Here is a 26,767-nt window from a genome sequence, read left to right on the forward strand (position 1 = left end):
GGATTTGGAGCAGGGGCCTGGGTCATTGCTCACACATGCTGAATGAATCTGGGATGAGAGGTGGCTTCTGACCCTCTTTGCCACCACTCGAGTTCAGGTATGGTGAGAGCCACAAGGTGCTGGCACACAATAATAGGGGGAGTACACAGTGCAACTTGAAATCATGCCACTGCATGTGGCTCACTAACACATAGAACATCAAACAGTGCAGCACAGAAACAGGCCCTTTGACCCACAATAATTCTGTCAGATCACAAGGGCTGTGTTAGGCCATTTGGCCAATCCAGTCATGATTCTGCCTGCCGAATCATGGCTGGTGTATTTTCCCCTCAATCCCATTTCCCCTGCCTTCTTCCAATAACCTTTGGCTCCCTTATTAATCAAGCACCAATCAGCCTCCGCTTTAGATCTACCCAGACTTGCTCTCCCCAGCCGCCTGCGGAAACAAATTCTAGTTTCACCACCTTCTGGCTGAGGAAATTTCTCCTTATCTCTGATCTAAAGGGATACCCTTTCATTCAGAGGCTGTGCCCTCTGGTGCGAGGCTCCCACCCCCACCCCAACTATTAAGGTGAGCACGGTTAGCACAACCCTAAAACAGCCCCGGTGACCCGGGTTCGAATCCATAACTCTCTGTAAGTAGTTTGTATGTTCTCCCCATGCCTGCGTGGATTTCCTCCGGCTTCCTCCCACATTCTAAAGACGTAGGGGATTAGGTTAATTATTTTGCTTTTAAAATGTTTCTAAAATTTAAGGTATTCAAGCCTCAGTTTTTGAAATTCTGTGATTCTTGTATCAAGAACCTTCCTATCAAGTATGTTTTTTTAAAAAAATCCAAAATTGGTTGAGTACATCTTTAGGAAGCATTTAAGGATCCTCAGTACTTGCCAAATGAAGATTGTTCAGCAGTATCCAGAATGTTGCGAAACACAAGAGTCTCGACCTACATCACACACTCACTAGTGCTTTGTGGAACACCGAAGTCTTATTCGCTTCCTCCAGTCCAAGTCACAGGAGTCGGGATGAAATGTTACAACCGTACAAGGCACTGGTGAGACCAGACTTGGAGTACTGTGTGATGTTGTAGTCACCCAACTGGTACGTCATTATGCCAGGAAGATTCATGAGGATCTTACTGGGACTGGAGGTCTTGAGCAACAACGAGTTGCTGATATTTTTTTCCCCTGGATTTTAGGAGAATGAAGACTGACCTTGTAGAGGTACAGTATATAAAATCATGAGGGGCATGGATTAGTCATAAGGTAGCTGGGTCAAAATCAAGAGGGCACTGATCAGAGGTAAACAGAAAGATTTGATGGCCCTGTGGAGTACCTTTTTCACACAGAGAATAGAATGAACTGCCAGAGGAAGCGACAGGCATATACTCCGTATTGTAACATTTAAAAAGAAATTTTGACAAGTGTTGGAGGGATTCAAATTTAAAATGCAGACATATAGCATGGTAACAAGCCTTCTGGCCCACGAGCCCGTACTGCCCAAATACACCAACTAACCTACGATCCCTGTAGGATCTAGGGAAATGGAGCATCCAGAGGAAAACCATGCAGACACAGGAAGAACAGACAAAATCCGTACCTAGGGCGCTGGATTTGAACGCAGGTCACTGGTGGTGTTCGAGCTTTGTGCGAACTGCACTGGATAAGAGCCCACTGCAGGCAGATGGGATTAGTTTGGGTAAACAACTTGGTCAACGTGGACAAGTTGGGGCAAGGGGGAGGGGGGCGAAGGGCCTGTTCTGTGCAGATGACAGTACATTGGAGCCATGAAGTGCGTTACCATTGTCTGAAGCTGGACGTTCGGATCTGCTCCGATCTCCAGCAAGGTCTTGACCGTTGAGAAGTCCGCTGCCAGCACGGGGAAAAAGATTGATGGCATCGGATGCGTGGAGGTGTTGGGGTCCGCCCCTCTGCGGAGAAGTAGGTTCGTAAGTCTTTTTCTGCACTGGTGCCTGGGAATGACATATAATAAAGTAAAACTGCATCACTACCTTAACGTAGAACAGCATAGCAACAGGCCCTTCAGCCCAAGTGCCTGTTGCTATTCAGCACTGAATATGATGCCTAAATTAAACTCAAACTCAGCTGCTTGCACATGCTCCATATCCCTCTATTCCTTACATCCTCATGTGTTTGTTCAGAAGCCTCTTAAATTCTATTCTTGTTGTGATAAGTGAAAAATTAATAACTATTATACATTCATACCAGAATAAAAGCCAAACATCATCACACTCCACATCAAAATGCTGAAGGAACTCAGCCAGTCTTTCAGCTTGCGTAGAAGACAGAGATATATTGCTGATGTTTCAGGCCTGAGGAAGGACTCATCTTTGTCTCCTTTGGATGCTGTGAGACCAGCCGAGTTCCTCCAGCATTTCAGTATGTTTTTACTGCAATCAAAGCGTCTGCAGACATTTGTGTTTCACATTTGATTACATTGCAATATAGCAGAGGAGAATTAATCAGATCAAGCAATAAATCTCTGACAATTTAGCACACTTGGGACTTTGGTGGACCTGCTACTGGCAGTTATTTTTGAGCTTCAGTATATTGATCCCATCAAAACCCAAACCCACTTTTACTTCACATTAAGACATTCCATTGGACAGTTAACCTCCAATAACATAGTGTCTGACTGTTTGGTGATCCTGATAATCAGGCTCACTCATTCGCCCAGGATGCTAGCCAGGGATCCAGTGTATGGTTTGGGCCATGGTCTGTCTGATTGGAGGAGGGCACAAAAGTGCTGGAGAAATTCAGCAAGTCACGCAGCATTCAAGGGAAGTAAAAGGCAGCCGACATTTCTGGCCGACCTCTTCTTCAAGAGTGCCGAAAATCAGGTCTTGAGGATGGTGGGAGAAGGGGTCCTCAGTGGGTGGGCGGGGGCGAAGAATCTTGCTTGGAGAAGCAGGTTGGAAGTTGGCGGTAAGATGAGTTCAGCAGCATGGCGTGCGCAGAACTCATTGAGGTGCGGCTGAAGCGAGACGAAGGCAAAGCCTCTATTGAGGACAGAGCATTCTCTCTCCGAGAGGGGAAGGTTGGAGGGGATGGTAAAGACCAGGGAGGCATTGGAGGGGAGGGGGGTGGGGTCTGAATTATTGGTTGTGATTCAGAACACTCAGCAGAGGCAGTTTTGGAACATGGGTAGGTTTGAGGCCACTGGCAGGGCCCAGACTGCTTGCATATTCCCTGTTCACCAGCGTTGCTAGCAACTTTATTAAACCACCGTGTAACAGGTCAAAAGTGAACTAAAAGTGTGCTTGGGATATTCACTGAGGTGACAATCAGAAAACCTGTCAATCCGACATCAAAAAGGGCAGCACAGTTAGCGCAACGCTATTACAGCACCAGCAAACTGTGTTTGCTGTAAGGAGTTTGTATGTTCTCTCCTGTCCACATGGATTTCCTCCGGGTGCCATCGTTTCCTCCCAGTTTTAAAAACATATGGGGATTATGGATTTATTTGGGTGACACGTGGGCCAGAAGGGCTTGTTATCATGCTTCTTGTATAAATTTAAAAAGATTCCCAAGTGTGTGAAATAATAAGTTTAACTAATGCATTATGCTTAACAAAGAATTAATGAATTAGGCGAGAAAATACCTGTAAGATGGTGGGAATATACCTGCCTTCTAAACATGACCTTCTCTGTGCTGTAGTGAGATACACCTTGAGTAAAGGACATCCTGACATTTCCCAGCCATTTGCAAACACCACAGGGGAACAGGTTATTATAAACAAAATTGCCAGATGCATGAAACACATGTGAAACGTGTAAGGGTTTCACGTAGACCCCTGTCCAAAGTTATATAAAAGTGCGATGAACACTCCGATACTTGGAGTAGAGTTCAGTGCTGAGAACAAGTTACTAAACTCTTTCTTTTATCACCCCTCACTTCTGCTAGCGTAACCAAGGTTAAATAAAGAAACTGTTGTACGCTTAATAGATTCTGCTGTATTCTGCTGCTTGCTTTAGTAGAGCACGAGCTGATTTTAACAAGTGTGTCAAATTATTGGAGTCCTATATAATAATAACTAATACCTTAAATTATTATAACGTTTACTCAGTGAACCCATTAAATGCAGGAAACAGATCTTAGTCAGTTTAAGGAGAGCACATGTAACAGTGCTCCCACGAGTGAGAGAAGAGGGGGAGAATTGGTGATCGGGTGATGTAACAAGGAGCACAAGGACCAGGACTCGGGAGAGCTGAACAGGAGAATGGGGTATATCCTCTGGCCAGCCAGATGCAGAACCATCCAGATATTCAAGGCAATTGGAATTCTATACAGCTGTGGAGCAGAAACTGAGGGTGACTGCTCTGGCAAATGTGGAGGGACATTTAAAAGTCACTTAGTAGGCACACAGGTGGAAGAAAAAATAGAGCATTATGGATGCGAGTTGGGAAATGGGTAGATTGATGTGGAGTAGGTTTACATGGGTCTGCACAACATCAAGGGCCTGTACAAGGCTATAATGTCCTATGATGTATGACCCTGGAGCTCCTACAGGAGGCTCTCATGTCCAATCTGCATGTTCTGCCACGTTGGGGTTCTGTACTCCTGAGTCAATGGTGGAAAGAATAAAGAACCATTCATTTGCAATCCAAATGATTTTCAGAAAGCCAATTGAGAACAAAAATGAACTGACGCCTGCAGCAGAACACAGATAATTGTAAAATACATCAAGCAATCACTGATTTCTTGAATAATGCTGAGGAGGTTAATGTTTAATACATCTCCAGGTTGTTGCTTTCATTACATGAGACAATTTTCATCGTACGTACTCCGATTTCATCTCTGCTATTCTCCGTACATCCTCATACTGTGGCCCAGCAGGTCCTTGAGCTGGAATCTTAGCTGACTCCCTGAATTTCTTGCTCCTGATCAGTGTGTTAGCTGCATGGTGTAATCGTGGGCCAGTGCCTGACAGCAGGTAGTTCCAGTCATTCAGCTTGCATTCATGGTCACCAAAAGAGGGAGACCCGATGGACGACAGCTGCAGACTCTCGGAACTATCGTCCGTCTCGGACACCACACCTTCTTCACCGGACTCTTCAAACCCCTTTAGCACCTCCTCTCCTGAGCTAATTAATGGAGGTTGATTGAGGACGATGCTGCCAAACTCGAATTTTCTTTTGGAGATCGAGAGTTTCTTGGCTCTCCTCACCTCCTCCGTCAGTACAGCAACACTTTCTTTCTGGGAAATCTTTCTTTGCGAAGTTTTACCTGAAACATGCTTGATCTGCAGGAAAAGGAATTCAAAGTTACATCACCAAAACAAGCCAGCATTACTGCATGGAAACAGGGCAATTGATCTACCAGCATTACTGCATGGAAACAGGGCCCTTAATCTACCAGCATTACTGCATGGAAACAGGGCCCTTGACCTACCAAATTGACACCGACTGGTAAACAGCCCCTTTCACACCGCCAACCTCCAAAAAGGCAAGTAAATGACCTGGGGTGGCAGTATCCGTTAAGCCTTTTACACTAGACCATAAATTACCTGGTAAATGTGTAACTCGCGAATCGAAGGGGAGGCCCTACCCCCAGTGGTGATGTCATGAGTGGCGTGTTACATACTCACAAGGCAGTGAAATCCTAGCGGGAATAGAGAACATATGCACTCAATGGAGAAATTACCATGGGAAAAACTTTCAAACTTAGGGCAAACTCACTGACAAGCTTGTCTTTATTCCCTAAACAACAGTGAATAACAACTATTTACATACCATTACATTGTATTAGATAGTACAAGTAATCTTGAGATGATTTAAAGTACATGTACACACTGACAGCCCCGCTGGCCTCCCCCCGCTAGCCGCCCCCCCGTTGGCCTCGCCCTGGCCTCCCCCCGCTGGCCGCCCCCCTGTTGGCCTCGCCCTGGCCGTCCCCCACTGGCCGCCTCCCCGCTGGCCGCCTCCCCCGCTGGCCGCGCCCTGGCCGCCTCCCCCGCTGGCCGCGCCCTGGCCGCCTCCCCCGCTGGCCGCGCCCTGGCCGCCTCCCCCGCTGGCCGCGCCCTGGCCGCCTCCCCCGCTGGCCGCGCCCTGGCCGCCTCCCCCGCTGGCCGCGCCCTGGCCGCCTCCCCCGCTGGCCGCGCCCTGGCCGCCCCCCCCGCTGGCCGCGCCCTGGCCGCCCCCCCCGCTGGCTGCCCCCCGCTGGCCGCGCCCTGGCCGCCCCCCGCTGGCCGCGCCCTGGCCACCCCCCGCTGGCCGCGCCCTGGCCGCCCCCCCCCCGCTGGCCGCGCCCCGGCCGCCCCCCCCCCGCTGGCCGCGCCCCGGCCGCCCCCCGCTGGCCGCGCTCCGGCCGCCCCCCGCTGGCCGCGCCCCGGCCGCCTCCCGCTGGCCGCGCCCCGGCCGCCTCCCGCTGGCCGTGCCCCGGCCGCCCCCGCTGACCGCGCCCTGTCCGCCCCCCCCCCCCGGCCGCACCCTGGCAACCCAGCCGGCCACCCTGTGACAGCTCCATCAGCCGCCCTGTGACAGCTCCACCGGCCTCGCTGTCAGCACATACCTGTGCTTCAAGATTACTTATACTACCAGACTGACACACACATGCAGACACTAACGTCACTAACAGTACCCGGTTGAGCAGGTCGTCCATTCACATTGCCACGGAGTCAATGCCGAGTTAACTAGCCCCCCCAACCAAGAGTCAGAGCCCTGTTGACTTTTACCCGCCCTGTCAGATTACCCGCTACGGACCCACTAAATTGCCCAGTTCAAACCACTTTATTTGGCGGCGTGATTCAGCCAATCTCACACTAAACCCACTCCTGTTCTCCTCACAGTCTCATCCACTCCCTTCTGGATTCTACCACTCTTCTACCTAACATTTGTAACAGTCAAATGAATCACTTCAGCTAACGCAAGATGCCTCAGTGTGATGATGCACATCTCTGGGGATGCGGGAGGAAACTGGAGCATCCAGAGGAAGGTCCCAGCAGCCACAGGGAGATTGTACAATCTCCACACACATGGTACTGGAGGCCAGGATTGAACCTTGGCCATGGGCTCTGAGGACTTCCCTAAACGTTGGCTTCTCAAAGCTACTGGGACACCTCAGCTCAAAAACCACAGTCCATGGGTGGGTGCCAAAAAATAAAAGGTCGAATCAAGAATGTTTAAGTGCTTAGAAAAAAAAAATAGGTTTGATGTAACTGGCCTACAGATTGTGATTTGCCATTTTCAAACTTTGCTCAGCACAGGTCGACATCAACTCACCAGACAAAGGAGCAAAATTAAGTCATTCGGATCAATTGAGTCTGCTCTGCCATTCGAATTGTGGCTGATGGGTTTTTCCTCAACCCCAGTCTCCCTGTAACTTTTTCTTTTCTTTAATACTTTATTTAAAATTTTAAAAGTACAATGTATCCCACCCCCAAACCCCAAAGAAAGAAAGAAAGAAAGAAAGAAAGAAAATGGAGATTTTACATCAAAAATACAGTAAACCCCATGGATGAAGCAACACCATCACAACGAGCTTCGCCGAATTCAAAATTTTAAACCCACGTAGTCCAAGTAGGGGCTCCATACTTTAGAAAAAAAAGCTATTTATCACGTAAATTATACATTACTTTTTCCAAAAGAATACATGCTGCAAATACATGCCACTGCTGCAAACCCAAATTAATCTCATTCCCTGTCACTTTTGAAACTAATCAGGGATCTGTCAGCCTCCACTTTAAAATGACCCCCAATGACTTGGCTTCCACAGCCATCTGTGGCAATGAATTCCACGGGCACACCGCCCTCTGGCAGAAGACTTGCTCTTATCTGAATCACGGCATCAGGATCCTGTCACCTACTGCAAGATACCTGACAAGCATCATACCAGGGCCCCAAGTTACTTGTCCCACCTCCACCAGAAGCGTGTGGTTGGAGCTTTGGCTCAAGGGTAATTGCTCCTTTGAATGAGCACAAGCGAGGCGAAACCAACCTTCTTATTCTCCATGTGTGCAGGGGCTCCCTGGTATTTGAAGCAGCCAACTGGGTAGTAAAGGGTTATGCTGCAGTTGAGGGCAGACACACCCTCATTATTCACTTTGTTCACATTTGCTCCAGCATCCAGCAGACTGTTAATGATGTCACTGCCGCAAGCAATCTGTAAAACATTAAATACACTAAAGTGCTGGAGAGACTCAGCATGTCCATTGGAGGCAAAGCTTATATAACTAATGTTTCAGGTCTGAGCCTTTCATCAAAGTAAAGATTCGCAGTCTTTTTTGTTTCGCTTGATCTGCAAAACATTGCCTAGTTTATCTGGCAAGAGGGAGAAATCAAACCAACAAAGGATCATGGCTTGATATATGGCAGGAGGAGAATATCAAGCCACCTGCGTCCTTGCTGCTCTGTGGTAGAGCTTTCAAATTAATCCCACTTGCCCGGCTCCATTGAGTACCATAAATTCAAGTATTAATCTCACACATCTCTGTGCAGAAAACACATCCCCTTTCTGTCTCTGATCCCTTTATGTATTGCTCTGATGTCTGCATTCTCTGCTACACAACATCTCGGACACTTGGCAATCTTCCATTTATATTCCAGAAGACCAAGATCCAAGACACTACTATCAAATTGCTTCTCAAGATCAGTAACTCAGGAGTCACGTGATGGAGTAGTGGCCAGTAGGAGAATACCAGCGCTCTCCAGAAAAGAAGGAAAAAAGTGAAGAAAAAGCAAAGCCCCAGACACACAAATCACAGCAAATAAAAAATAAAGGTGTGGAGAAAATGGCACCCAAGAAAGAAAAGCCAAAAACAACGGGAAGAAAAGAAGAAAGAAAGACGCCGGAAGAGAAAGGTGAAGGTCTTACCTGCACAAAAAAGCAGGGACCCACAGTGGAAAGAGGAGCCCACTCCCCGAGGTTAGTGGAGTCCCCGCAGGGTCGCAACCCACCGACCGCAGGACTGCAAAGATGGCTCATGGAGCCAAACAGAGGTGCGCAACAGCGCACGACAAAGACAACACCGACAGGAGGGGGGACCAGCTGTGGAGTCAAATTCCACAGCACGAACAGCTGAGAGAGACCCAACAGCAGGGCTCCCAGCTGGAAGATAAAGAAAACAATGGGAACGGGAGGGGTGAGAATGAATAAAGGAAACTAGACACAACAGATAACTAACCCAGAAGAAGAGGACCAACATCAAGACACCATGGAAAAAAAATACCCAACAAACTGAGACCAGCAGCTCAACAAGAAAGTCAGAAGAGACACAGATACAAGGAAGAGAAATAGAAGACACAAACCCAAGAGCAGACACAGAAGAAGAAGGAGGAGGAGGAGAAGGAGGAGGAGAAGGAGGAGGAGAAGGAGGAGGAGAAGGAGGAGGAGAAGGAGGAGGAGAAGGAGGAGGAGAAGGAGGAGGAGAAGGAGGAGGAGAAGGAGGAGGAGAAGGAGGAGGAGAAGGAGGAGGAGAAGGAGGAGGAGAAGGAGGAGGAGAAGGAGGAGGAGAAGGAGGAGGAGAAGGAGGAGGAGAAGGAGGAGGAGAAGGAGGAGGAGAAGGAGGAGGAGAAGGAGGAGGAGAAGGAGGAGGAGAAGGAGGAGGAGAAGGAGGAGGAGAAGGAGGAGGAGAAGGAGGAGGAGAAGGAGGAGGAGAAGGAGGAGGAGAAGGAGGAGGAGAAGGAGGAGGAGAAGGAGGAGGAGAAGGAGGAGGAGAAGGAGGAGGAGAAGGAGGAGGAGAAGGAGGAGGAGAAGGAGGAGGAGAAGGAGGAGGAGAAGGAGGAGGAGAAGGAGGAGGAGAAGGAGGAGGAGAAGGAGGAGGAGAAGGAGGAGGAGAAGGAGGAGGAGAAGGAGGAGGAGAAGGAGGAGGAGAAGACCAAGCTCTCCACAGAGGAATAGGATGTAAAATGAATGGACAGTACATAGATAAAAAAAAATTTCAAGAACATATGAAAGCATTAAGAGAATAGCTGACACTAGAATTTAGTGAAATAGAAAGAAAAATGAAAAGTACAGAAGAAAAAGTGAGTAGAATAGAGCTGGTCATAACAGATGTAGAGAAAAGATTAGAAAATGTGGAAGAACGTGTATGGAAGTGAACGACTTAAAAAGAAAAGTGGAAAAAGTGATAAAAAAGTTAAAGAAACACAGGAGTTATTAGCTCAGAAGATGGATATAATGGAAAACTATAGTAGGAAAAACAATATAAAGGAAGATGAAGAAGGCAAAGATATAAAAGAATTTATAAAAGAATGGATCCCAAAGGTCCTGGGAATGCCAGAAATGCAGGAAGGAATGGAAATAGAAAGAACACACAGAACACTAGCCCCGAAACCACAGCCACAACAAAAACCAAGATCTGTTTTAGTAAAATTCCAGAGATACACGACAAGAAAAAATATATTGGAGAAGGCAATGAAAAATGAGAGAAGACAAAAAACCACTGGAATACAAAGGTCAAAAATGTTTTTTCTACCCAGACATAAGTTTTGAGCTCCTGAAGAAGAGGAAGGAGTTTAACGCAGCAAAATCGATCTTATGGAAGAAAAGCTATAAATTTATGTTAAGATATCCAGTGGTGCTTAAAATAGTTATCCGGAGAAAGCACGAGAATTTGCAGAATGCCTGCAAGACAGAAAGAGAGATGAAGAGATGCAACAAGAACAAAGATCGACGACAAACTATATACAAAGAAGAAAAAATAATGTATAAGAACTAAAGGAGGGAAGAAAAGGGAAGTAAGTGAAAAGAGGGGCAAAAGAGAGGAGGGGTTAAAAAATATAAATAATAAAATTAATAATAAATAAATAAAACATAAAAAGAAAAAGAGAAGAAATGAGGGGGAGCTTTGTTGTAATGGGAAGATAAAAGTCTTTTCTGGAGGGGATTGGGTGGGAGAGAATAACAGTCACTGCAAAATCAGTTGACACTTGCGAACGAGTTCGCAGTCCAAATGGAGAGGGGAGTTGTGGTTGCCTAGCAAGGGACAAGGGGTGACTCAGAGAGGGGGGGGACACTTGGGTTAAGGGAATTTTAGATTTGGGAATGGTTGAAATATTTTATGTTTTAGAAGTGTTGTCATACAGTGCGTTCAAAAAAAGAAAACTGAGAAATGGATATGGGGAAAAGGGGAAAGGTGGTAGTGAGGAAGTGGAAATGAGATGTAAACAAAGTATGAAATGGCCATGTTGAACTATATGACTATAAATATTAATGGGGTTAATCAACAATCTTGTTGTACGAGGCCCTTTGGGCAGGGGCGATCACAATATGATCGAATTCTCACTCAACATGGAGAGTGATGAAATTAAAACCGAGACTAAGGTCCTGAATTTAAATAAAGGGAATAATAATGGTATGAGACAGGAGTTGAGTAAGATTGATTGGGTGGTGTTTATGGGGGAGTTCACTGTGGATAGACAATGGAAAGCATTCACAGATCTAATGGAGAAATTGCAAAAATCGTTTATACCAGTTTGGCATAAAAATAAACCAAAAAAGGTGACTCAACTGTGGATAACAAGGGAAATTAGAGACAGCATTAGGTCCAAAGAGAGAGCATATCAATTGGCCAAAAAAAGTACCACAACCGAAGACTGGGAGCAGTTCAAGATGCACCAAAGGAGGACAAAGGGATTAATCAAGAGAGCAAAAATAAATTACGAAAGTAAGCTTGCGGCAAATATAAAAACCGACTGCAAAAGCTTTTATAAATATGTCGAGGAAAAGATTGGTGAAATCCAGAGTAGGTCCTTTGCAGTCGGAATCAGGGGAATATATAATGGGGAATAAGGAAATGGCAGACAATTAAATTCTTACTTTAGTTCTGTTTTTACAAGAGAGGATCCAAATAACCTCCCAAGGATGATGGGAAACATAGAGACTAATGCAAGGGAGGAACTGAAAGAAATCAGTATCTCTAAGGACATGGTCTTGGGGAAATTGATGGGATTGAAGGCAGATAAATCCCAAGGGCCTGATAATCTACATCCTAGGGTACTTAAGGAAGTGGCCATTCAGATAGCAGATGCTTTAAGAATTATTTTCCAGAATTCGATAGACGCAGGATCAGTACCCATGGATTGGAGGGTAGCTAATGTTACCCCACTATTTAAAAAGGGGGTAGAGAAAAAGTGGGGAATTATAGGCCGATGAGCCTAACATCAGTAGTGGGCAAAATGATGGAATCCATTATTAAGGATGTAATAGCGGAGCATATGACTAGCAGAGAAGGGATCGGACAGAGTCAACATGGATTTACAAAAGGTAAATCGTGCTTGACAAATCTATTGGAATTCTTTGAGATGGTGACAGGTAAAATAGATGGGGGAGAGCCAGTGGATGTGGTGTACCTGGACTTCCAAAAGGCCTTTGATAAGGTCCCGCATAAACGACTGGCTTCCAAAATCAAGGCTCATGGGATTAGGGGCAAAGTATTGATGTGGATTGAGAACTGGCTGGCAGGTAGAAGACAGAGAGATGGGATAAATGGCTCGTTTTCTGAGTGGCAGGTGGTGACCAGTGGCCACAGGGATCTGTACTGGGACCCCAGCTATTCACAATTTACATTAATGATCTGGATGAGGGGATTGGATGTAATATCTCCAAATTTGCGGATGACACTAAGCCAGGAGGGGTTGTGTGCACAGAAGAGGGGGTCAGGAAGCTCCAGTGTGATTTGGATAAATTGAGGGACTGGGCAGATTCATGGCAAAAGCACTACAATGTGGATAAATGTGAGATTATCCACTTTGGTAATACAAACCGGAGGGCAGATTACTATTTGAATGGCAATAGATTAAGAGATGGGGAAGTGCAGAGAGACCTGGGGGTACTTGTACACCAGTCTCTGAAGGTGAGCATGCAGGTACAGCAGGCGGTTCAAAAGGCAAATGGTATGTTGGCCTTCATATCAAGAGGGTTTGAGTATTGGAACAAGGATACCTTACTGCAGCTGTACAGGGCCTTGGTGAGACCACACCTGGAGTATTGTGTGCAGTTTTGGTCACCTTATCTAAGGAAGGATGTTCTTGCAATAGAGGGAGTGCAGAGGCGATTCACCAGGCTGATACCTGGAATGGCAGGAATGACTTATGAGGAAAGATTGCGCAAACTGGGATTGTACTCGCTGGAGTTTAGAAGATTGAGAGGGGATCTCATAGAGACATAAAATTCTGGCAGGACTGGACAGAATGGATGCAGATGGGATGTTTCCAATGGTGGGAAAATCCAGAACTCAGGGTCATGGTTTGAGGATAATAGGCAAACCATTTAGGACCGAGATGAGGAGGAATTTCTTTACCCAGAGGGTGGTGAATCTGTGGAATTCATTGCCACAGAGGGCAGTAGAGGCAGGTTCATTAAATATATTTAAGAGGGAATTAGATATACTTCTTCAGTATAAGGGTATTAAAGGTTACGGAGAGAAGGCGGGGACGGGGTACTGAACTTTAAGATCAGCCATGATCTCGTTGAATGGTGGAGCAGGCTCGAAGGGTCGAATGACCTACTCCTGCTCCTATCTTCTATGTTTCTATGAATACATAACCAAATCAAAAGGAAGAGGCAATTAAATTTACTGAAATAAGAAAAATTGATATAGCATTCGTGCAAGAAACACATTTAACTGAAGTGGAAAACAAAAAATTAAGGAGAACTGGGTAGAACACGTAACGGCAGCATCATATAACTCAAAAACCAGAGGTGTAGCTATATTAATCAATAAAAAATGTACAATCAAAATAGAGGAGGAAATAATAGATCCAGCAGGGAGGTATATAAATGATAAAATATCAGATATATTCAGAGTTTTGGAATTTGCTCAATATATATGCACCTAATGAAGAGGATCAAAAGTTTATGCAAGATATCTTTTTGAAGATTGTAGATTCGCAGGGGAATATATTGATAGGAGGGGACTTTAACCTTAACTTTGACTCAAAGATGGATAAAACTGGATAAAAGACTAGCAGAAAGAACAAAGTAGCCAAATTTATGGTTAAATCAATGCAGGAAATGCAACTTGTGGATATATGGAGGAGACAACACCCAAAGGAGAAGGAATACTCATATTATTCGAGTAGACATAAAACATACTCAAGGGTTGACCTGTTCCTGTTGTCAGCCCATATGCAAGGGAGAGTTAGGTAATTGGAATATGAAGCTAGACTGTTATCGGATCACTCACCCCTGTTATTAGCAATAGAGCTGGAGGACATCCCTTCGCATAGATGGAGATTAAACTCCATGCTACTTAAAAGACAGAATTTCAGAGAATTCATTGAGCGCCAAATTAAAATTAAAATAAATACAGAATCAGTGAAAGATAAATTTATATTATGGGATGCAATGAAAGCCTTCATCAGAGGGCAGATAATAAGTTATGTAACTCAGATGAAGAAGGACTACAATCGGGAAATAGAACAGCTGGAAAGGGAAATAGTAAGTACAGAAAAAGAACTAGCAACAAGGGAAGATACAACAAAAAGAAGAGAATTTGCGGACAAAAAAATAAAATACTAAATACTACAAACGTATAAGGTGGAGAAGAACATAATGAAGACAAAGCAGAAAAGCTAGGAGAAAAAAATGCACAAAATACTAGCTTGGCAGCATAAAACAGAACAAGCTAAAAGAACAGTATTGACATCAAGGAAAAAGGACAAACAAATTACATATAACACAACAGAGATCAATGAAAACTTCAAGGAATTCTATGAGCAATTATACCAAACTGAGAACGAAGGGAAATAAGACAAAATAGATGAGTTTCTAGCTAAAATTGAACTACCAAAATTGCAAGAGGAGCAAAACAAATTGATAAAACCATTTGAAATAGAGGAAATACAGCATATATTAAAAAAGCTACTGAACAATAAAATGTCTGGAGAGGACAGACTCCCAATAGAATTCTATAAAACATTTAAAGACTTATTAATTCCTCCTCTCCTGGAAGTAATTAATCAGATTGAAGAAACACAAAACATGCAGATTCATATAAAACAGCAATAATTACAGTAATACCAAAGACGGGGAAAGATCGACTAACACCAGCATCGTATAGACCAATATCTCTACTTAACTCAGATTATAAGATAATAACAAAACTATTAGCAAACAGATTGTCCAACTATGTACCAAAAATAGTAAAACTAGATCAAACTGGATTTATTAAGAAAAGACGAACAATGGACAATATCTGTAAGTTCATTAACTTAATCCATGCAGTAGAAGGAAATAAGGCGCCAACAGTGGTGGTTGCTTTAGATGCAGAGAAAGCCTTTGACAGGGTAGAATGGAATTATTTATTCAAAGTACTACAGAGGTTCAACCTACCAGAGAAATATATTAATTGGATTAAAGCATTATATAAAGGACCATTGGCGAAGGTCATAGTAAATGGATATGTATTGAACCAATTTAAATTAAACAGGTCAACTAGGCAGGGATGCTTTAGCTATAGAACCCTTGGCAGAACTGATAAGAACAGAAAATAAAATTAGAGGGATAAAAATAAAAGAGAAGGAATATAAAAGCAGTCTATTTGCAGATGATGTCATAGTATACTTAACAGAACCAGAATTATCAATAAAAGAATTACATAAGAAATTGAAGGAATATGGAGAAATATCGGGGTACAACATCAACGCAAATAAAAGTGAGGCAATGCCAATGAATAATGCGGATTTCACAAAGTTTAAGAAAGAATCACCATTTAAATGGCAAATACAAGCAATTTGATACCTAGGTATTAGACTAGATAATAATCTAGGCCATCTATACAAATTAAATTATCAGCCATTAATGAAAAAATTACAAGATGACTTAGAACATGGAAAGATTTATCACTAACACTGATAGGAAGGATAAATTGCATTAAAATGAATATCTTCCCAAGGATACAATACCTATTTCAATCGTTACCAATTCCCTTAACAGAGAAATTCTTCAATGAACGAAAGAGAATAATAAGGAAATTCTTATGGAAAGGGGGGAAACCGAGGATAGCGCTAGATAAATTAACAGAATGGTACAAACAAGGGGGCTTACAACTACCAAACTTTAAGAATTATTATAGAGCAGCACAATTAAGATACTATCAGATTTTTATCAAACAAGGGAAAAACCAGATTGCACCAAGTTAGAGCTAGATAAAATAGGGGAGAAAGTACCCGAACATATACTTTATAAGTGGGATGAAAACCTGGTGCAACATAGAAGTTCACCAGTACTGGACCATCTGCTCAACATTTGGAAAAAAAAGCACAAATTACCAACTACTAAAATTATTATTGACGCAAAAATCAACTAATCCCTTTCACAATATATAACCTTTCCTTTAGAGAATGGGTGAGAAAGGGATCAAAAGAATAGAAAATTGTTTTTCGGGAAATAAATTATCATCTTTTGAACAAATGAAGGACAAATATAATATAACTCACGGTACAAGGTTTGCATACCACCAACTGAAAACCTACTTGAAGGACAAATTGGGAAGCAGGTTTAGATTACCAGAAGGAAGCAGTTTTGAATATGTGATTAAAGACACAATGATAATTAAAAGATTTATGAAAAAACATGTGCATCAAGCTGCAAGAGAAGGAAAACGATGAAATAAGCTGTAAACCCAAACAAAAGTGGGAAAAAGATTTAAACATAACTATAAAAAATGAAAAATGAGAAAAGCTATGCTCTGGAACTAAGATAAATACAATAAACAGGACGTTACACATGATACAATATAATTGGTTACACAGGCTTCATAACACGGCCAAAAGGTTAAATAAATGAGACCCAACAGTATCAGATAGATGTTTTCACTGTAAGAAGGAAACGGGAATAACAGTACATGCAATTTAGGCATGTGAGAAAGTGGAAGTTTTGGGAAGATCTAAATCAGGTATTAAATAAAATCACAAAAAGCAACATACCAAAAAATCCAGAGATCTTTCTTCTAAGTAATATAAGAAGTAAAAAACTAGGCCTCAATTTGGATGAAGCACAAAAAAGATATATTATGATAGCCTCAGCTGTAGCAAAAAAATGTATAATATCAACCTGGAAATCAGAAGAGAGCCATGGTACATAGAAATGAATAAAACCATTGGAAAAAATAACATATAATTTAAAAAGTAACATCACATTATTCAAACAAATTTGGGAACTGAACATGGAACACAACAGAGAGGGCCTACCGCGGACCTCCACCCCTTAAAATGACAGAATGAGAAGACGAAATGAACTGAAACAGTGTGTAAAAGTAGATGACACAATTTTCTTGTTTATTTTCATTGTGTGATGACATTGTTTAATGGGTTTATTTTATTGTATATGTTGAACGTTTATTGGGTAGGGAGGGGGTAGGAAGGAGGGAGGGAAGGGAGGGGGAAAAGGGGAGAAAATGACACTGTATATTCAGGAGGGAAATGTTTGTGTGTATTTTGGTTAATATGGTTCATAGTGTGAAAAATAAAAAAAAATTAAAAAAAGATCAGTAACTCCAGGTTCTCTATACTCTTCATGGATCCCAGCATTGCCTCCAGTCCACTGAATCGCTTCTGCTGTCCTTCCTGAAATCCGTAACCCAAAATGAAACTGGTTTCCAATTTGGGGTTTAACTTGACAGTCCTGTGTACAGACTTTTGAATTCACTCCCCGAGTGTCATTTTTTACCTCTAGAGGTAGACTGTAATTGGGACTGAAGAATCATAATGAATGCAAGTACTGAAGTCTCAAAGCAAACTTTTTAATTCGATCTTTTTTTCATCATACATTTGTCAATAACAACTTAAAGCTTCCTGAATTTGTGAATATTTCCAACATTCTGGTCCATGCTTTCATTGCTAGTCAGCGTTCCAGGGTCCCAGGGCTGGGCATGGCCATCTTGATTCCTGTTCGAATGCACGAGTTTTCGGTTGGTGCATGCGTGGTGAGTTTGCGCATTGGAGTTGGGTTGGCGCATGCGTTTGGTTGGCGCATGTCCTGACGATATTGAATTTGCGCCAACTAAACTCCAATACACCAAACCACCGTGCATGCGCCAACCGAAGACTCGAACATGTGCACAGGAATCAAGATGGCCACGCCCAGCCCCGGGACCCAGGAATGCTGGCTAACAAGCTAAGTAAGTACATTTTGACTCTTTCATGCCCTGCATCCCTGTTATAGTTTGTGAAATATAATATAAACCATGTAAATTTTATTTTTTTTAATATACTTTTTTAAAAATTCGGGTCATATGTGCAGATGGTCATGTCACATAGGTCATAAGTCGGGGACTACCTTTAATACTTAAAATTAATTCATGCTGTCTTTCCTTATTTTTTCTTGAAAAATGTATCACTTTTTCTCTCCATTACAATACAATTTCAATAAGGCTTGTAAAAGTTAATTGGATTTTAATTGCAACCTTTCTGCGATACCAACATCTCAGAGTTTCAGCTGGTGATATCTTCAGTTCTTGGGGGAACAAACAAAATGATCCCAAGAGACCAAACCATAAAAAAATGTGAGAGTCACAAAAGAAATGGCCAGAAATAATCCCACAGCTAGTGAATCATGGAATCACCCGAAATATTTCTCAGCTGTGAAATGTAAATGACATTTTGACAGGAAGAACAGCCAAGAATCCAAGGAGGCATATCACAGGTTAAGTGTTGGGATATTTCCACAGGTGGGAGAGTCTCAAAGGAAGGAATATTCTCATAAGATTAGGGGACGTTAGTTTAAAACCAAGATGCACAAGAACAACTTCTCGCAGAATCTGCAGATGTTTGTACAAGCTGGATCATATTTGGATATTTCAAATAGAGTTTTCTTTTGAAAGTTCAAGGAATGAAGAACAAAGGGAAATTGACACACAAGAATGTGATACACGTGGCAGGATCAGCTTGAGGGGCCGAGTAGCCAACTCAACATACAAGGCATTGGTGAGGCCAAACTTGGAGTATTACGTACAGTTTTGGAAAGGTATCAACAATTTGGAGAGAGTGCAGAGAAGATTTACTAGAATGTTGACATGGTTACAATGTCTACATGACAAGGAAAGGTTAAATAAGTGAGGTCTTTATTCTTTGGAGCATAGAGGTTGAGAGGGGATTTGATTGAGGTATTTAAAATTATTAGGGGTATAAAAAGAGTGGGGTGGAGAGGCTTTTTCCTTTTAGAATGGGGGAGATACAAACAAGAGGACTTGACCTGAGAGTTAGGGGGCAAAGATTTAGAGGAAACATGAGGAGGTACTTCTTTACTCAGAGTGGTGGGTGTGTGGAACGAGCTTCCAGGCAAAGTGGCAGAGGCAAGCTCGATATAAGCATTTAAGGAGAAGTTGAATATGTATATGGACGGGAAAGGAATGGAGGGTTATGGGTTGAGTGCAAGTCAGTGGGGTGAGATGGGAGAAAATGTTCAGCATGGACTGGAAGGGCCAAGTTGGCCTGTAATTGTTATATGGTTTGGTGATATATCTGGGTATGAGTGGCATTGGAGTTCTATACCTCTCCCACCGCTTCATCACAAACAGAAAATTTGGAATATTTTAAAAAGCAACAAAGAAACATGAGGAGACCAATAAAGAGAGGAAAGGGAGACTACGAGAAAAGATTAGCAAAAAATCTAAAAACAGACTGTAAAGGTTTTTATAATTTAATGGTGGCTAAAGTGAAGTTGGTCCCTTGGAGTGTGAGAAGGGGGAATTGATGTTAGGTAATGAGGACATGGCTGAGGCTTTGAATGACTATTGTGTGTCACTTATTAGTAATGGAGGACACACCTACTGGGCTAGACACTTGTTATGGATGTTATGGGAGGTGACGACCTGGATGTAATATTTGTACTAAGGAGATAGTTCAGGTGCCTCGCTTTTTATCCAGGAGTGTCGGGTCCGGACACCTGCCATTATTCAAAATAATTCAGATTCCGTAATCATTTTAAGCAATTGCCTTGCTCCTAACCCCCTCACCCTCCCTCCAAACCTCAACCAGCTGTCAGACCCCACCCCCCCACGCCTGGTGTCAGACTATTTTGTGCCCTAGGACAGGCTGAGCGTGGTGGGGAAAGGGGAATGGTGCTGGTTGGGCTGAGTAGTGGCTTGACGTGCGCCATGCAGGAAGGAGGCTCTCGACAGGCATGTTGGTCAGGTGGAGGTGACGGGGAGCTCGGCCAAAAAGGCAGCCAGTGTCGGAGCCACTGGCCAAGCAGGGCAGAAGGCTGGACATGAGGTGGGCGATCAGGGTCAGGTTGGCTCCGGCGTGAGAGGCCACAGATCTGGCCATTTCAGTGCACAGCTGCAGGAGGAGGTGGTGGAGCTGGGCACCAGCGGCTTTCAGGTGCTTTGACAGCTTGTCAGGCCAGCTCTTCCGTACACCCTGGCAGTGCAGTGTCGTCCATCATCCCACCCCCATCTAACTCCTGATGCGGCAGCAGGAGTTCACCGGAGCGCTGCTCTGGATCGCAGCAACGGCTCAATGCAGGAGCAATTATCGTCTTCCTTACCCATAATCCCCATGCAGCTGGAACTGCTCTGCCAGCACCAGACCAATTCCAGCTGTGTGGGGGATTATGGGTAAGGAAGACGGCCATTGCTCCCGCATTGAACCAGGAGCAACCTACTTCTCTCCCACTGGGTTCAGGGGACCTTGAGTCAACTTTCCACCAAAGGTAAGAGAGGGTGCCCACAAGTACGGGGACGATGAGGGAATGAGGGACTGGGGGGGGGCCTCCCTCTGAAAATGGAGAATATTTGCACAACATTTTTAAAACTCAGTTATTTTTCATTCAATCTACCCCCACCTCAAACGTACAGCCTCCGAAATCACCACAACTCATCCTTATTTAGTATAAACGCCCTGTCTGTGTGAACAGCCAGTTCAGAGGTAAGTATGCTCATTTATTAAGGGAAATTAATGTTTCTTATTTGATGAACAGATACCATCAACCGAAAAAAGTGCCGGTTTTTGGAGGTTGCCAGTGTTTGGAATCGTGGATAAAAGGTTAGGCACCTGTACTGAGAAAACGTGAGGGTCTAAAGTTAGATAAATCCCCTGGTACTGAAAGAAATAGCAGAAGTTATAGTCAAGGCTTTGGTGATAATTTACCAAAATTCTCTGGACTCTGGGCAGGTCCCGGTGGATTGGAAGATGGCAAATGTCACACCATTATCAAAAAAAAGATGTAGGCAGAAGACAGGAAACTATAGGCCAATTAGTTGGGAAAATGCTTGAAACTATCATTAAAGAAGAAACCGTGAGGAATCTGGAGCAAAATGGATCCATCAGGCAGATGCACCATGGGTTCAGCAAAGGGCAGGTCCTGTTTAACAAACTGACTGAAATTTTTTGAGGATATAACGAGCACGGTAGATAGAGGTGAGCAGGTGGACACTGCTTACCTGGATTTCAATAAGGTGCCACATAAAAGGCTTGTACAAAAGATAAGGATGGAAAGAGTTAGGGGTGATGTATTGGCATGGATAGGAGATTGGTTAACCAATAGAAAGCAGAGTTGGGTGTTTTCTTGGTTGGCAATTGGTGGGTAGTGGACTTCAACAGGAGTTGGTGCAGGGCATGTAACTGCTCACAATATACTGTACATTAATGATCCAGAAGAGCGGACAAAGTGTAGTGTATCCAATTTGGCTGATGACACTAAATCGAGTGGAAAAGCATATTGTGCAGAGGATACGGAGAGTCTGCCAAGATATATGGATAGGTTAAGTGAGAGGGAAAGGGACTGGCAGATGGAGTACATTGAGAAGTCAAATGGAATGTTGGCCTTCGTTGCTAGATGGGTGAATTCAGGAGCATGGAGGTTCTACTGAAACACTACAGGGTACTGGTGAGGCCATAATTGGAGTACTGCGTGCAGTTCTGGCCTCCTTACTTGAGGAAGGATGTACTGGCTTTGGAGACAGTCTGACAAGTTTCACCAGGTTGATTCCAGAGATGAAGGGGTTAGTCTATGAGGAGAGATGGAGTCGGCTGCGACTGAACTCGATGGTAATTAGAGGAATGAGAGGGGATCTTACAGAGATGTGAAAAATTATGAAAGATATAGATAAGATAGAGGTAGGTAAGCTGTTTCCATTGGTGAGGGAGAATAGAATTAGGGGACATGGTCTGAAGATTCAGGGTAGTAGATTTAGGATGGAGATGAGGGGGAACTGCTTTTCCTAGAAGGTGGTGAATCGATGGAATTCACTACCCATTGAAGCAATGGATATAAATAGATTCAAGATTATATATCAGGAAATTTATTAAAGATGAGGTTGGATAGATTTTTATATAGTAGGGGAATTAAGAGATATGGGGAAAAGGCAGGTAGGTGGAGATGAGCCCAGCATCAGATCAGCCATGATCTCATTGAATGGCGGAGCAGGCCCGACGGCCCAGATGGCCGATTCCGGCTCCTATTTCATATGTTGCTATGAGCACTTCTCAACTGTACCACACATGGAGAGAGGGGACCCCAGACACAAGCTAACCAGCTACAGGCAGTAAGTGGAAGTCAAAGCAGCCACACTTTAAAGGCCCAATTGCAAAACAACAAATAACCCTCTCACTTTGTTGGCAAGAAAGGCATTCGAAACAGCAAGTTGGAATAACCTAATGACAGAGGAGGTAGAGACAAGAAATATCTTTGTCATATGCTTGAAGGATTGGAAGCTGACATTTTGTTCCAGTTCATTATCATTTGACTGTACATATAAAACCAGACAAAAGTCTTTCTCTGGACCATGGTGCGCGCACACACAATAATCACATATATACATAAACATACAATATAAAATAAATATATAATATTTTGGGATGATTTGCTCAGTTATAGGATATTGTTCATTAAGCTCACAGCCTGTGGGAAGAAGCTATTTCCCAGCCTGGCAATCTTATTTTGAAACTCCTGCACCTGCTTTCTGATCATACTAGGGCACTAAGTGATGGATGGAAAGGCTCATCAACAAATTCTTTGAGTCCCTTTTAAGCAACGCTCCAGGTAAGAGGAAAGGGTCACAGTCACAGTCGTTTTGATCACCTTCTACAATGGCTTCTCTTCCAATGCTTTGCAGCTACCATACCACACAATGACACAGCCAGACAGACAAGACACTCTCAATTGGGCTCCTGTAGACTGTTCTAGACTTGCGACATGAACAGCTTTGAACTGGTCAAACCCAGGACCAGAACAAAGGAGCAGGTGACATAAATGTACCAAAGCACTAAAGTAACAAAACCCTGGAGCCTTGGGCCAGAGCCATTGAAATCTCAAACCACGCCAGTTCACCTGCTAAGGAAATCTACGAGAATCTGCGAGAAGGAATGGTGCAAACTCCAGAAACCATCCACCATGGAAGTGACTTATCCCACATTGGAAATGTGGAAATTTCATCGAGAACAGGAAGAGCACCCAACCAGTGAAGACATCATCCCAGGTAATAACTGTTCTATTCTTTGATTGTTTAGGGGAAAGTTAGTGGGTGTGCGAACAGATTTAATACTGAAAGACTTGCCTGCATGTTGCTGCGTTAACTGAATCAAGAAAGGTATTAGTTAATTCCCCAGGTCTCTCTCATTTCCTGCCTCTCCACTTCCTACCCTGTCCTTTTGCCCCTCTGCTCTCTCAGCTTCCTTCCCTTCTACCCTCCCGTCATGCTCCTCCCCCTGCCTCCTCCTCTTCTCTGCTCTTCCTCTTCCCCCACCTTTTTATTCTGTCGAAAGGCTCAGGTTCACTGAAAGCAACTTCCAAAAAGCGAGGCAACAACATGCTGGAAGAAAGCAGAGTACAACGAATAATTCAGGTAATCCAGTGGATAATCGGAATGTTTCCGCAGCAAAGTTCCAGGAGTAGATAAGCTTACTCACCGAGGCTCCGATTAATGCTGTATGACCCTGAAGATCAGCCACATCTGTACTGATGAGGTTCGTTTTGAGAACCTCGCACACTTTGTCATGATCACCCCTTCCTGCTGCAATGATCAGCTCCTCTGAGAGGCACTCCAGGGGCCCTTTGGGACCAAAGCCATCACGGTTTCCCTCAATCACAGCCGCCACATCCCACAGGAGCCTGGTCTGAGCATGCCTACAGAGTAAATACACTGGTCATTGTGTGGTTGGACAATGCCCTGGGTGTAAGTGGCACAATTCTGAATGGGCAGAGGGTACCCGATGATATCTTATTCCAGCAGCATCACCATAGAAACATAGAAGATAGGAGCAGGAGTAGGTCATTCGGCCCTTCGAGCCTGCTCCGCCATTCAACGAGATCATGGCTGATCTTAAAGTTCAGTACCCCGTCCCCGCCTTCTCTCCGTAACCTTTAATACCCTTATACACCAAGTCAGTCCTTGATCCCCAAACACCACCCAGTCAGTCCTCGATCCCCAAACACCACATCAGAGTCAGTCCGCAAACACCACCCAGTCAGTCCTCAATTCCCAAGCACCACCCTGTCAGAGTCAGTCCCCAAACATGACCCATTCAGAGTCAATCTCTGAAAACTGCTCAGTCAATCCTCAGTGACCATCACCACCCAGTCAGCCCCTCCTCAAACACATCGGGATTCCAGTTCCCACACTCCCTCAGACACACCAAGTCCCCAGATCCCACATTCCCTCAGACACACCGGGACTCCGTTTCCACAGTCCCTCTGACACACCGGGACCCCAGTTCTCACACTCCCTCTAATGCTCTGGGACCCCAGTTCCCACACTCCCTCTAACGCAATGGGACCCCAGTTCCCATACTCCCTCTAACACATTGGGACCCCAGTTCCCACACTCCCTCTGACACACTGGGACCCCAGTTCCCATACTCCCTCTGACACACTGGGACCCCAGTTCCCATACTCCTTCTAACACATTGGGACCCCAGTTCCCACACTCCCTCTGACACACTGGGACCCCAGTTCCCATACTCCCTCTGACACACTGGGACCCCAGTTCCCATACTCCCTCTAACACATTGGGACCCCAGTTCCCACACTCCCTCTAACACACTGGGACCCCAGTTCCCATACTCCCTCTAACACACTGGGACCCCAGTTCCCACACTCCCTCTTACACACTGGGACCCCAGTTCCCACACTCCCTCTAACACACTGGGACCCCAGTTCCCACACTCCCTCTAACACCCTGGGACCCCAGTTCCCACACTCCCTCTAACACACTGGGACCCCAGTTCCCACACTCCCTCTAACACCCTGGGACCCCAGTTCCCACACTCCCTCTAACACACTGGGACCCCAGTTCCCACACTCCCTCTAACACACTGGGACCCCAGTTCCCACACTCCCTCTAACACCCTGGGACCCCAGTTCCCATACTCCCTCTAACACACTGGGACCCCAGATCCCACACTCCCTCTGACACACTGGGACCCCAATTCCCACATTCCCTCTAACACACCAGGACCCCGGTTCCAAAACTCTGTTGAAACTCTCCAGTGTATACTTGTTGAACCTTTTGGAAATGCACTGGTCCACTGCAAAATTTATAGATATCTTAAAAGTGAAATAAATGGAGCATTAATTGGAGCAACATCCAACTGTGTGGAAAATCTGCCCGTCCAACATGAGTAAAATCCTGAGGTGGGAGCACTTTAATGTTTTATCATTGGTGTGTGTTATACTATAGAACCACACTGTGTGGGAACTGACTCGTTTGTTTTCCACATTCTTACCTGACTACAGAGAACTTTGGGATGTTCTGTGAGGCATTATACAATCAAATGTATTGCTTTGTTTCCCCCAACATACTAAAGAGTAAGAAATCCAAAAAAATTATTTTTAAGTTACTTGGAATGAGGCTATTCTTATCTGAAAGTCTAAACAGGTTACTCTCCTACTTGCCAACAGTGACCTCTTCTGCAGACCTAAGAATATGGGGTAGGAAGGACACCACCCATCAGCACTGCACTGGAGCCAGTGTCTGTACTTTGGCTCCAGGTGGAAGTGCTCAGGGAAATGAACACTTGTAAAAGCTGATAATCCGGCACCCATGAGACTGTAGGCCCTTTCATGCAATGATAATGCCCGACTGTAAAGGTGGAGATTCTCCATTCAGTATACCCACCCCCCCTCCACTCCCCCACCTCGCCCCATGCTGTACCTATGTCGGTGGATGTGCATCTGCATCTTAACCAACAAAGGAGTTTTGTTGATCACGGTGAGTGTATCAGTCTGGTCCTCAGCAGTCAACTCTTCCTCTGGGAAGAAATGCCTGTCGCATTCTCTCCTATAAGATCGAGTCAGGGGCAAGTGATCAGCATCACTGGAATAAATACCAATCCCTGGCGGCAGGGTGTAGCTGTCGTCAAACAGGAACTTCTTGTACAGGCAAAAGAAGGGATCTTCCGCAGAATCAGTTCTCCAGGAGTACTTCCCCTTGTAAGGTTCGACTGCGATGACATCCTTCCCCACGTCAGATTGGTAAGCCAGGTGATCCTTCGCTGTGAAACCTCCTGCAACTGTGGTACAAAGCCTGACAAGCTGATTCCCATACCACAGGCCCACATCTTGACACCCATCAGGATAGGTTAACACTCCAGGTCCAAAGCGTTCATCATCTTTATAAAGCCCCTAAACAATGAGAAAACAAAGGTTGCAAAATGGATCACAGGGACATAGAACACCACAGCATAGTGCAGGCCCTTCAGCCCTCCATGTTGTGATGACCCATATATTCCTTGAAAAAGATACTAAACCTTCCATTGGTCCATTTATTAAAGTGATACACTTCACTGCCTGCGGCATAACCTGGAATTTTCATCTGGTGCATTAGAGGCAAGGGCTTAAATTAATGCAGAGGTCTTACTATACCCCAG

The 26,767-nt window shown here is 44.4% G+C and overlaps 1 protein-coding gene across 9 annotated transcripts in view; it reads right to left on the reverse strand.

Annotated features, from left to right (window-relative positions):
• Nucleotides 1–26,767, reverse strand: part of ankmy1 (ankyrin repeat and MYND domain containing 1) — a 119,669-nt gene that overhangs the window by 80,871 nt on the left and 12,031 nt on the right. For 6 of the 9 annotated variants that reach the window (XM_069896349.1, XM_069896348.1, XM_069896351.1 and 3 more), the window contains exons 3-7: nucleotides 26,053–26,522; nucleotides 23,810–24,026; nucleotides 7,953–8,117; nucleotides 4,802–5,259; nucleotides 1,798–1,969 (exon numbers count right to left, since the gene is read on the reverse strand). In XM_069896349.1, coding sequence (XP_069752450.1) covers nucleotides 1,798–1,969; nucleotides 4,802–5,259; nucleotides 7,953–8,117; nucleotides 23,810–24,026; nucleotides 26,053–26,522 — 1,482 coding nt within the window. The remainder of the gene's footprint in view (nucleotides 1–1,797; nucleotides 1,970–4,801; nucleotides 5,260–7,952; nucleotides 8,118–23,809; nucleotides 24,027–26,052; nucleotides 26,523–26,767) is intronic. The other 3 variants (XM_069896346.1, XM_069896352.1, XM_069896353.1) reach the window with 3 other exon arrangements.

The sequence above is a fragment of the Narcine bancroftii genome, chromosome 9 (genome assembly GCF_036971445.1).
Source record: "Narcine bancroftii isolate sNarBan1 chromosome 9, sNarBan1.hap1, whole genome shotgun sequence".
Taxonomy (NCBI): domain Eukaryota; kingdom Metazoa; phylum Chordata; class Chondrichthyes; order Torpediniformes; family Narcinidae; genus Narcine; species Narcine bancroftii.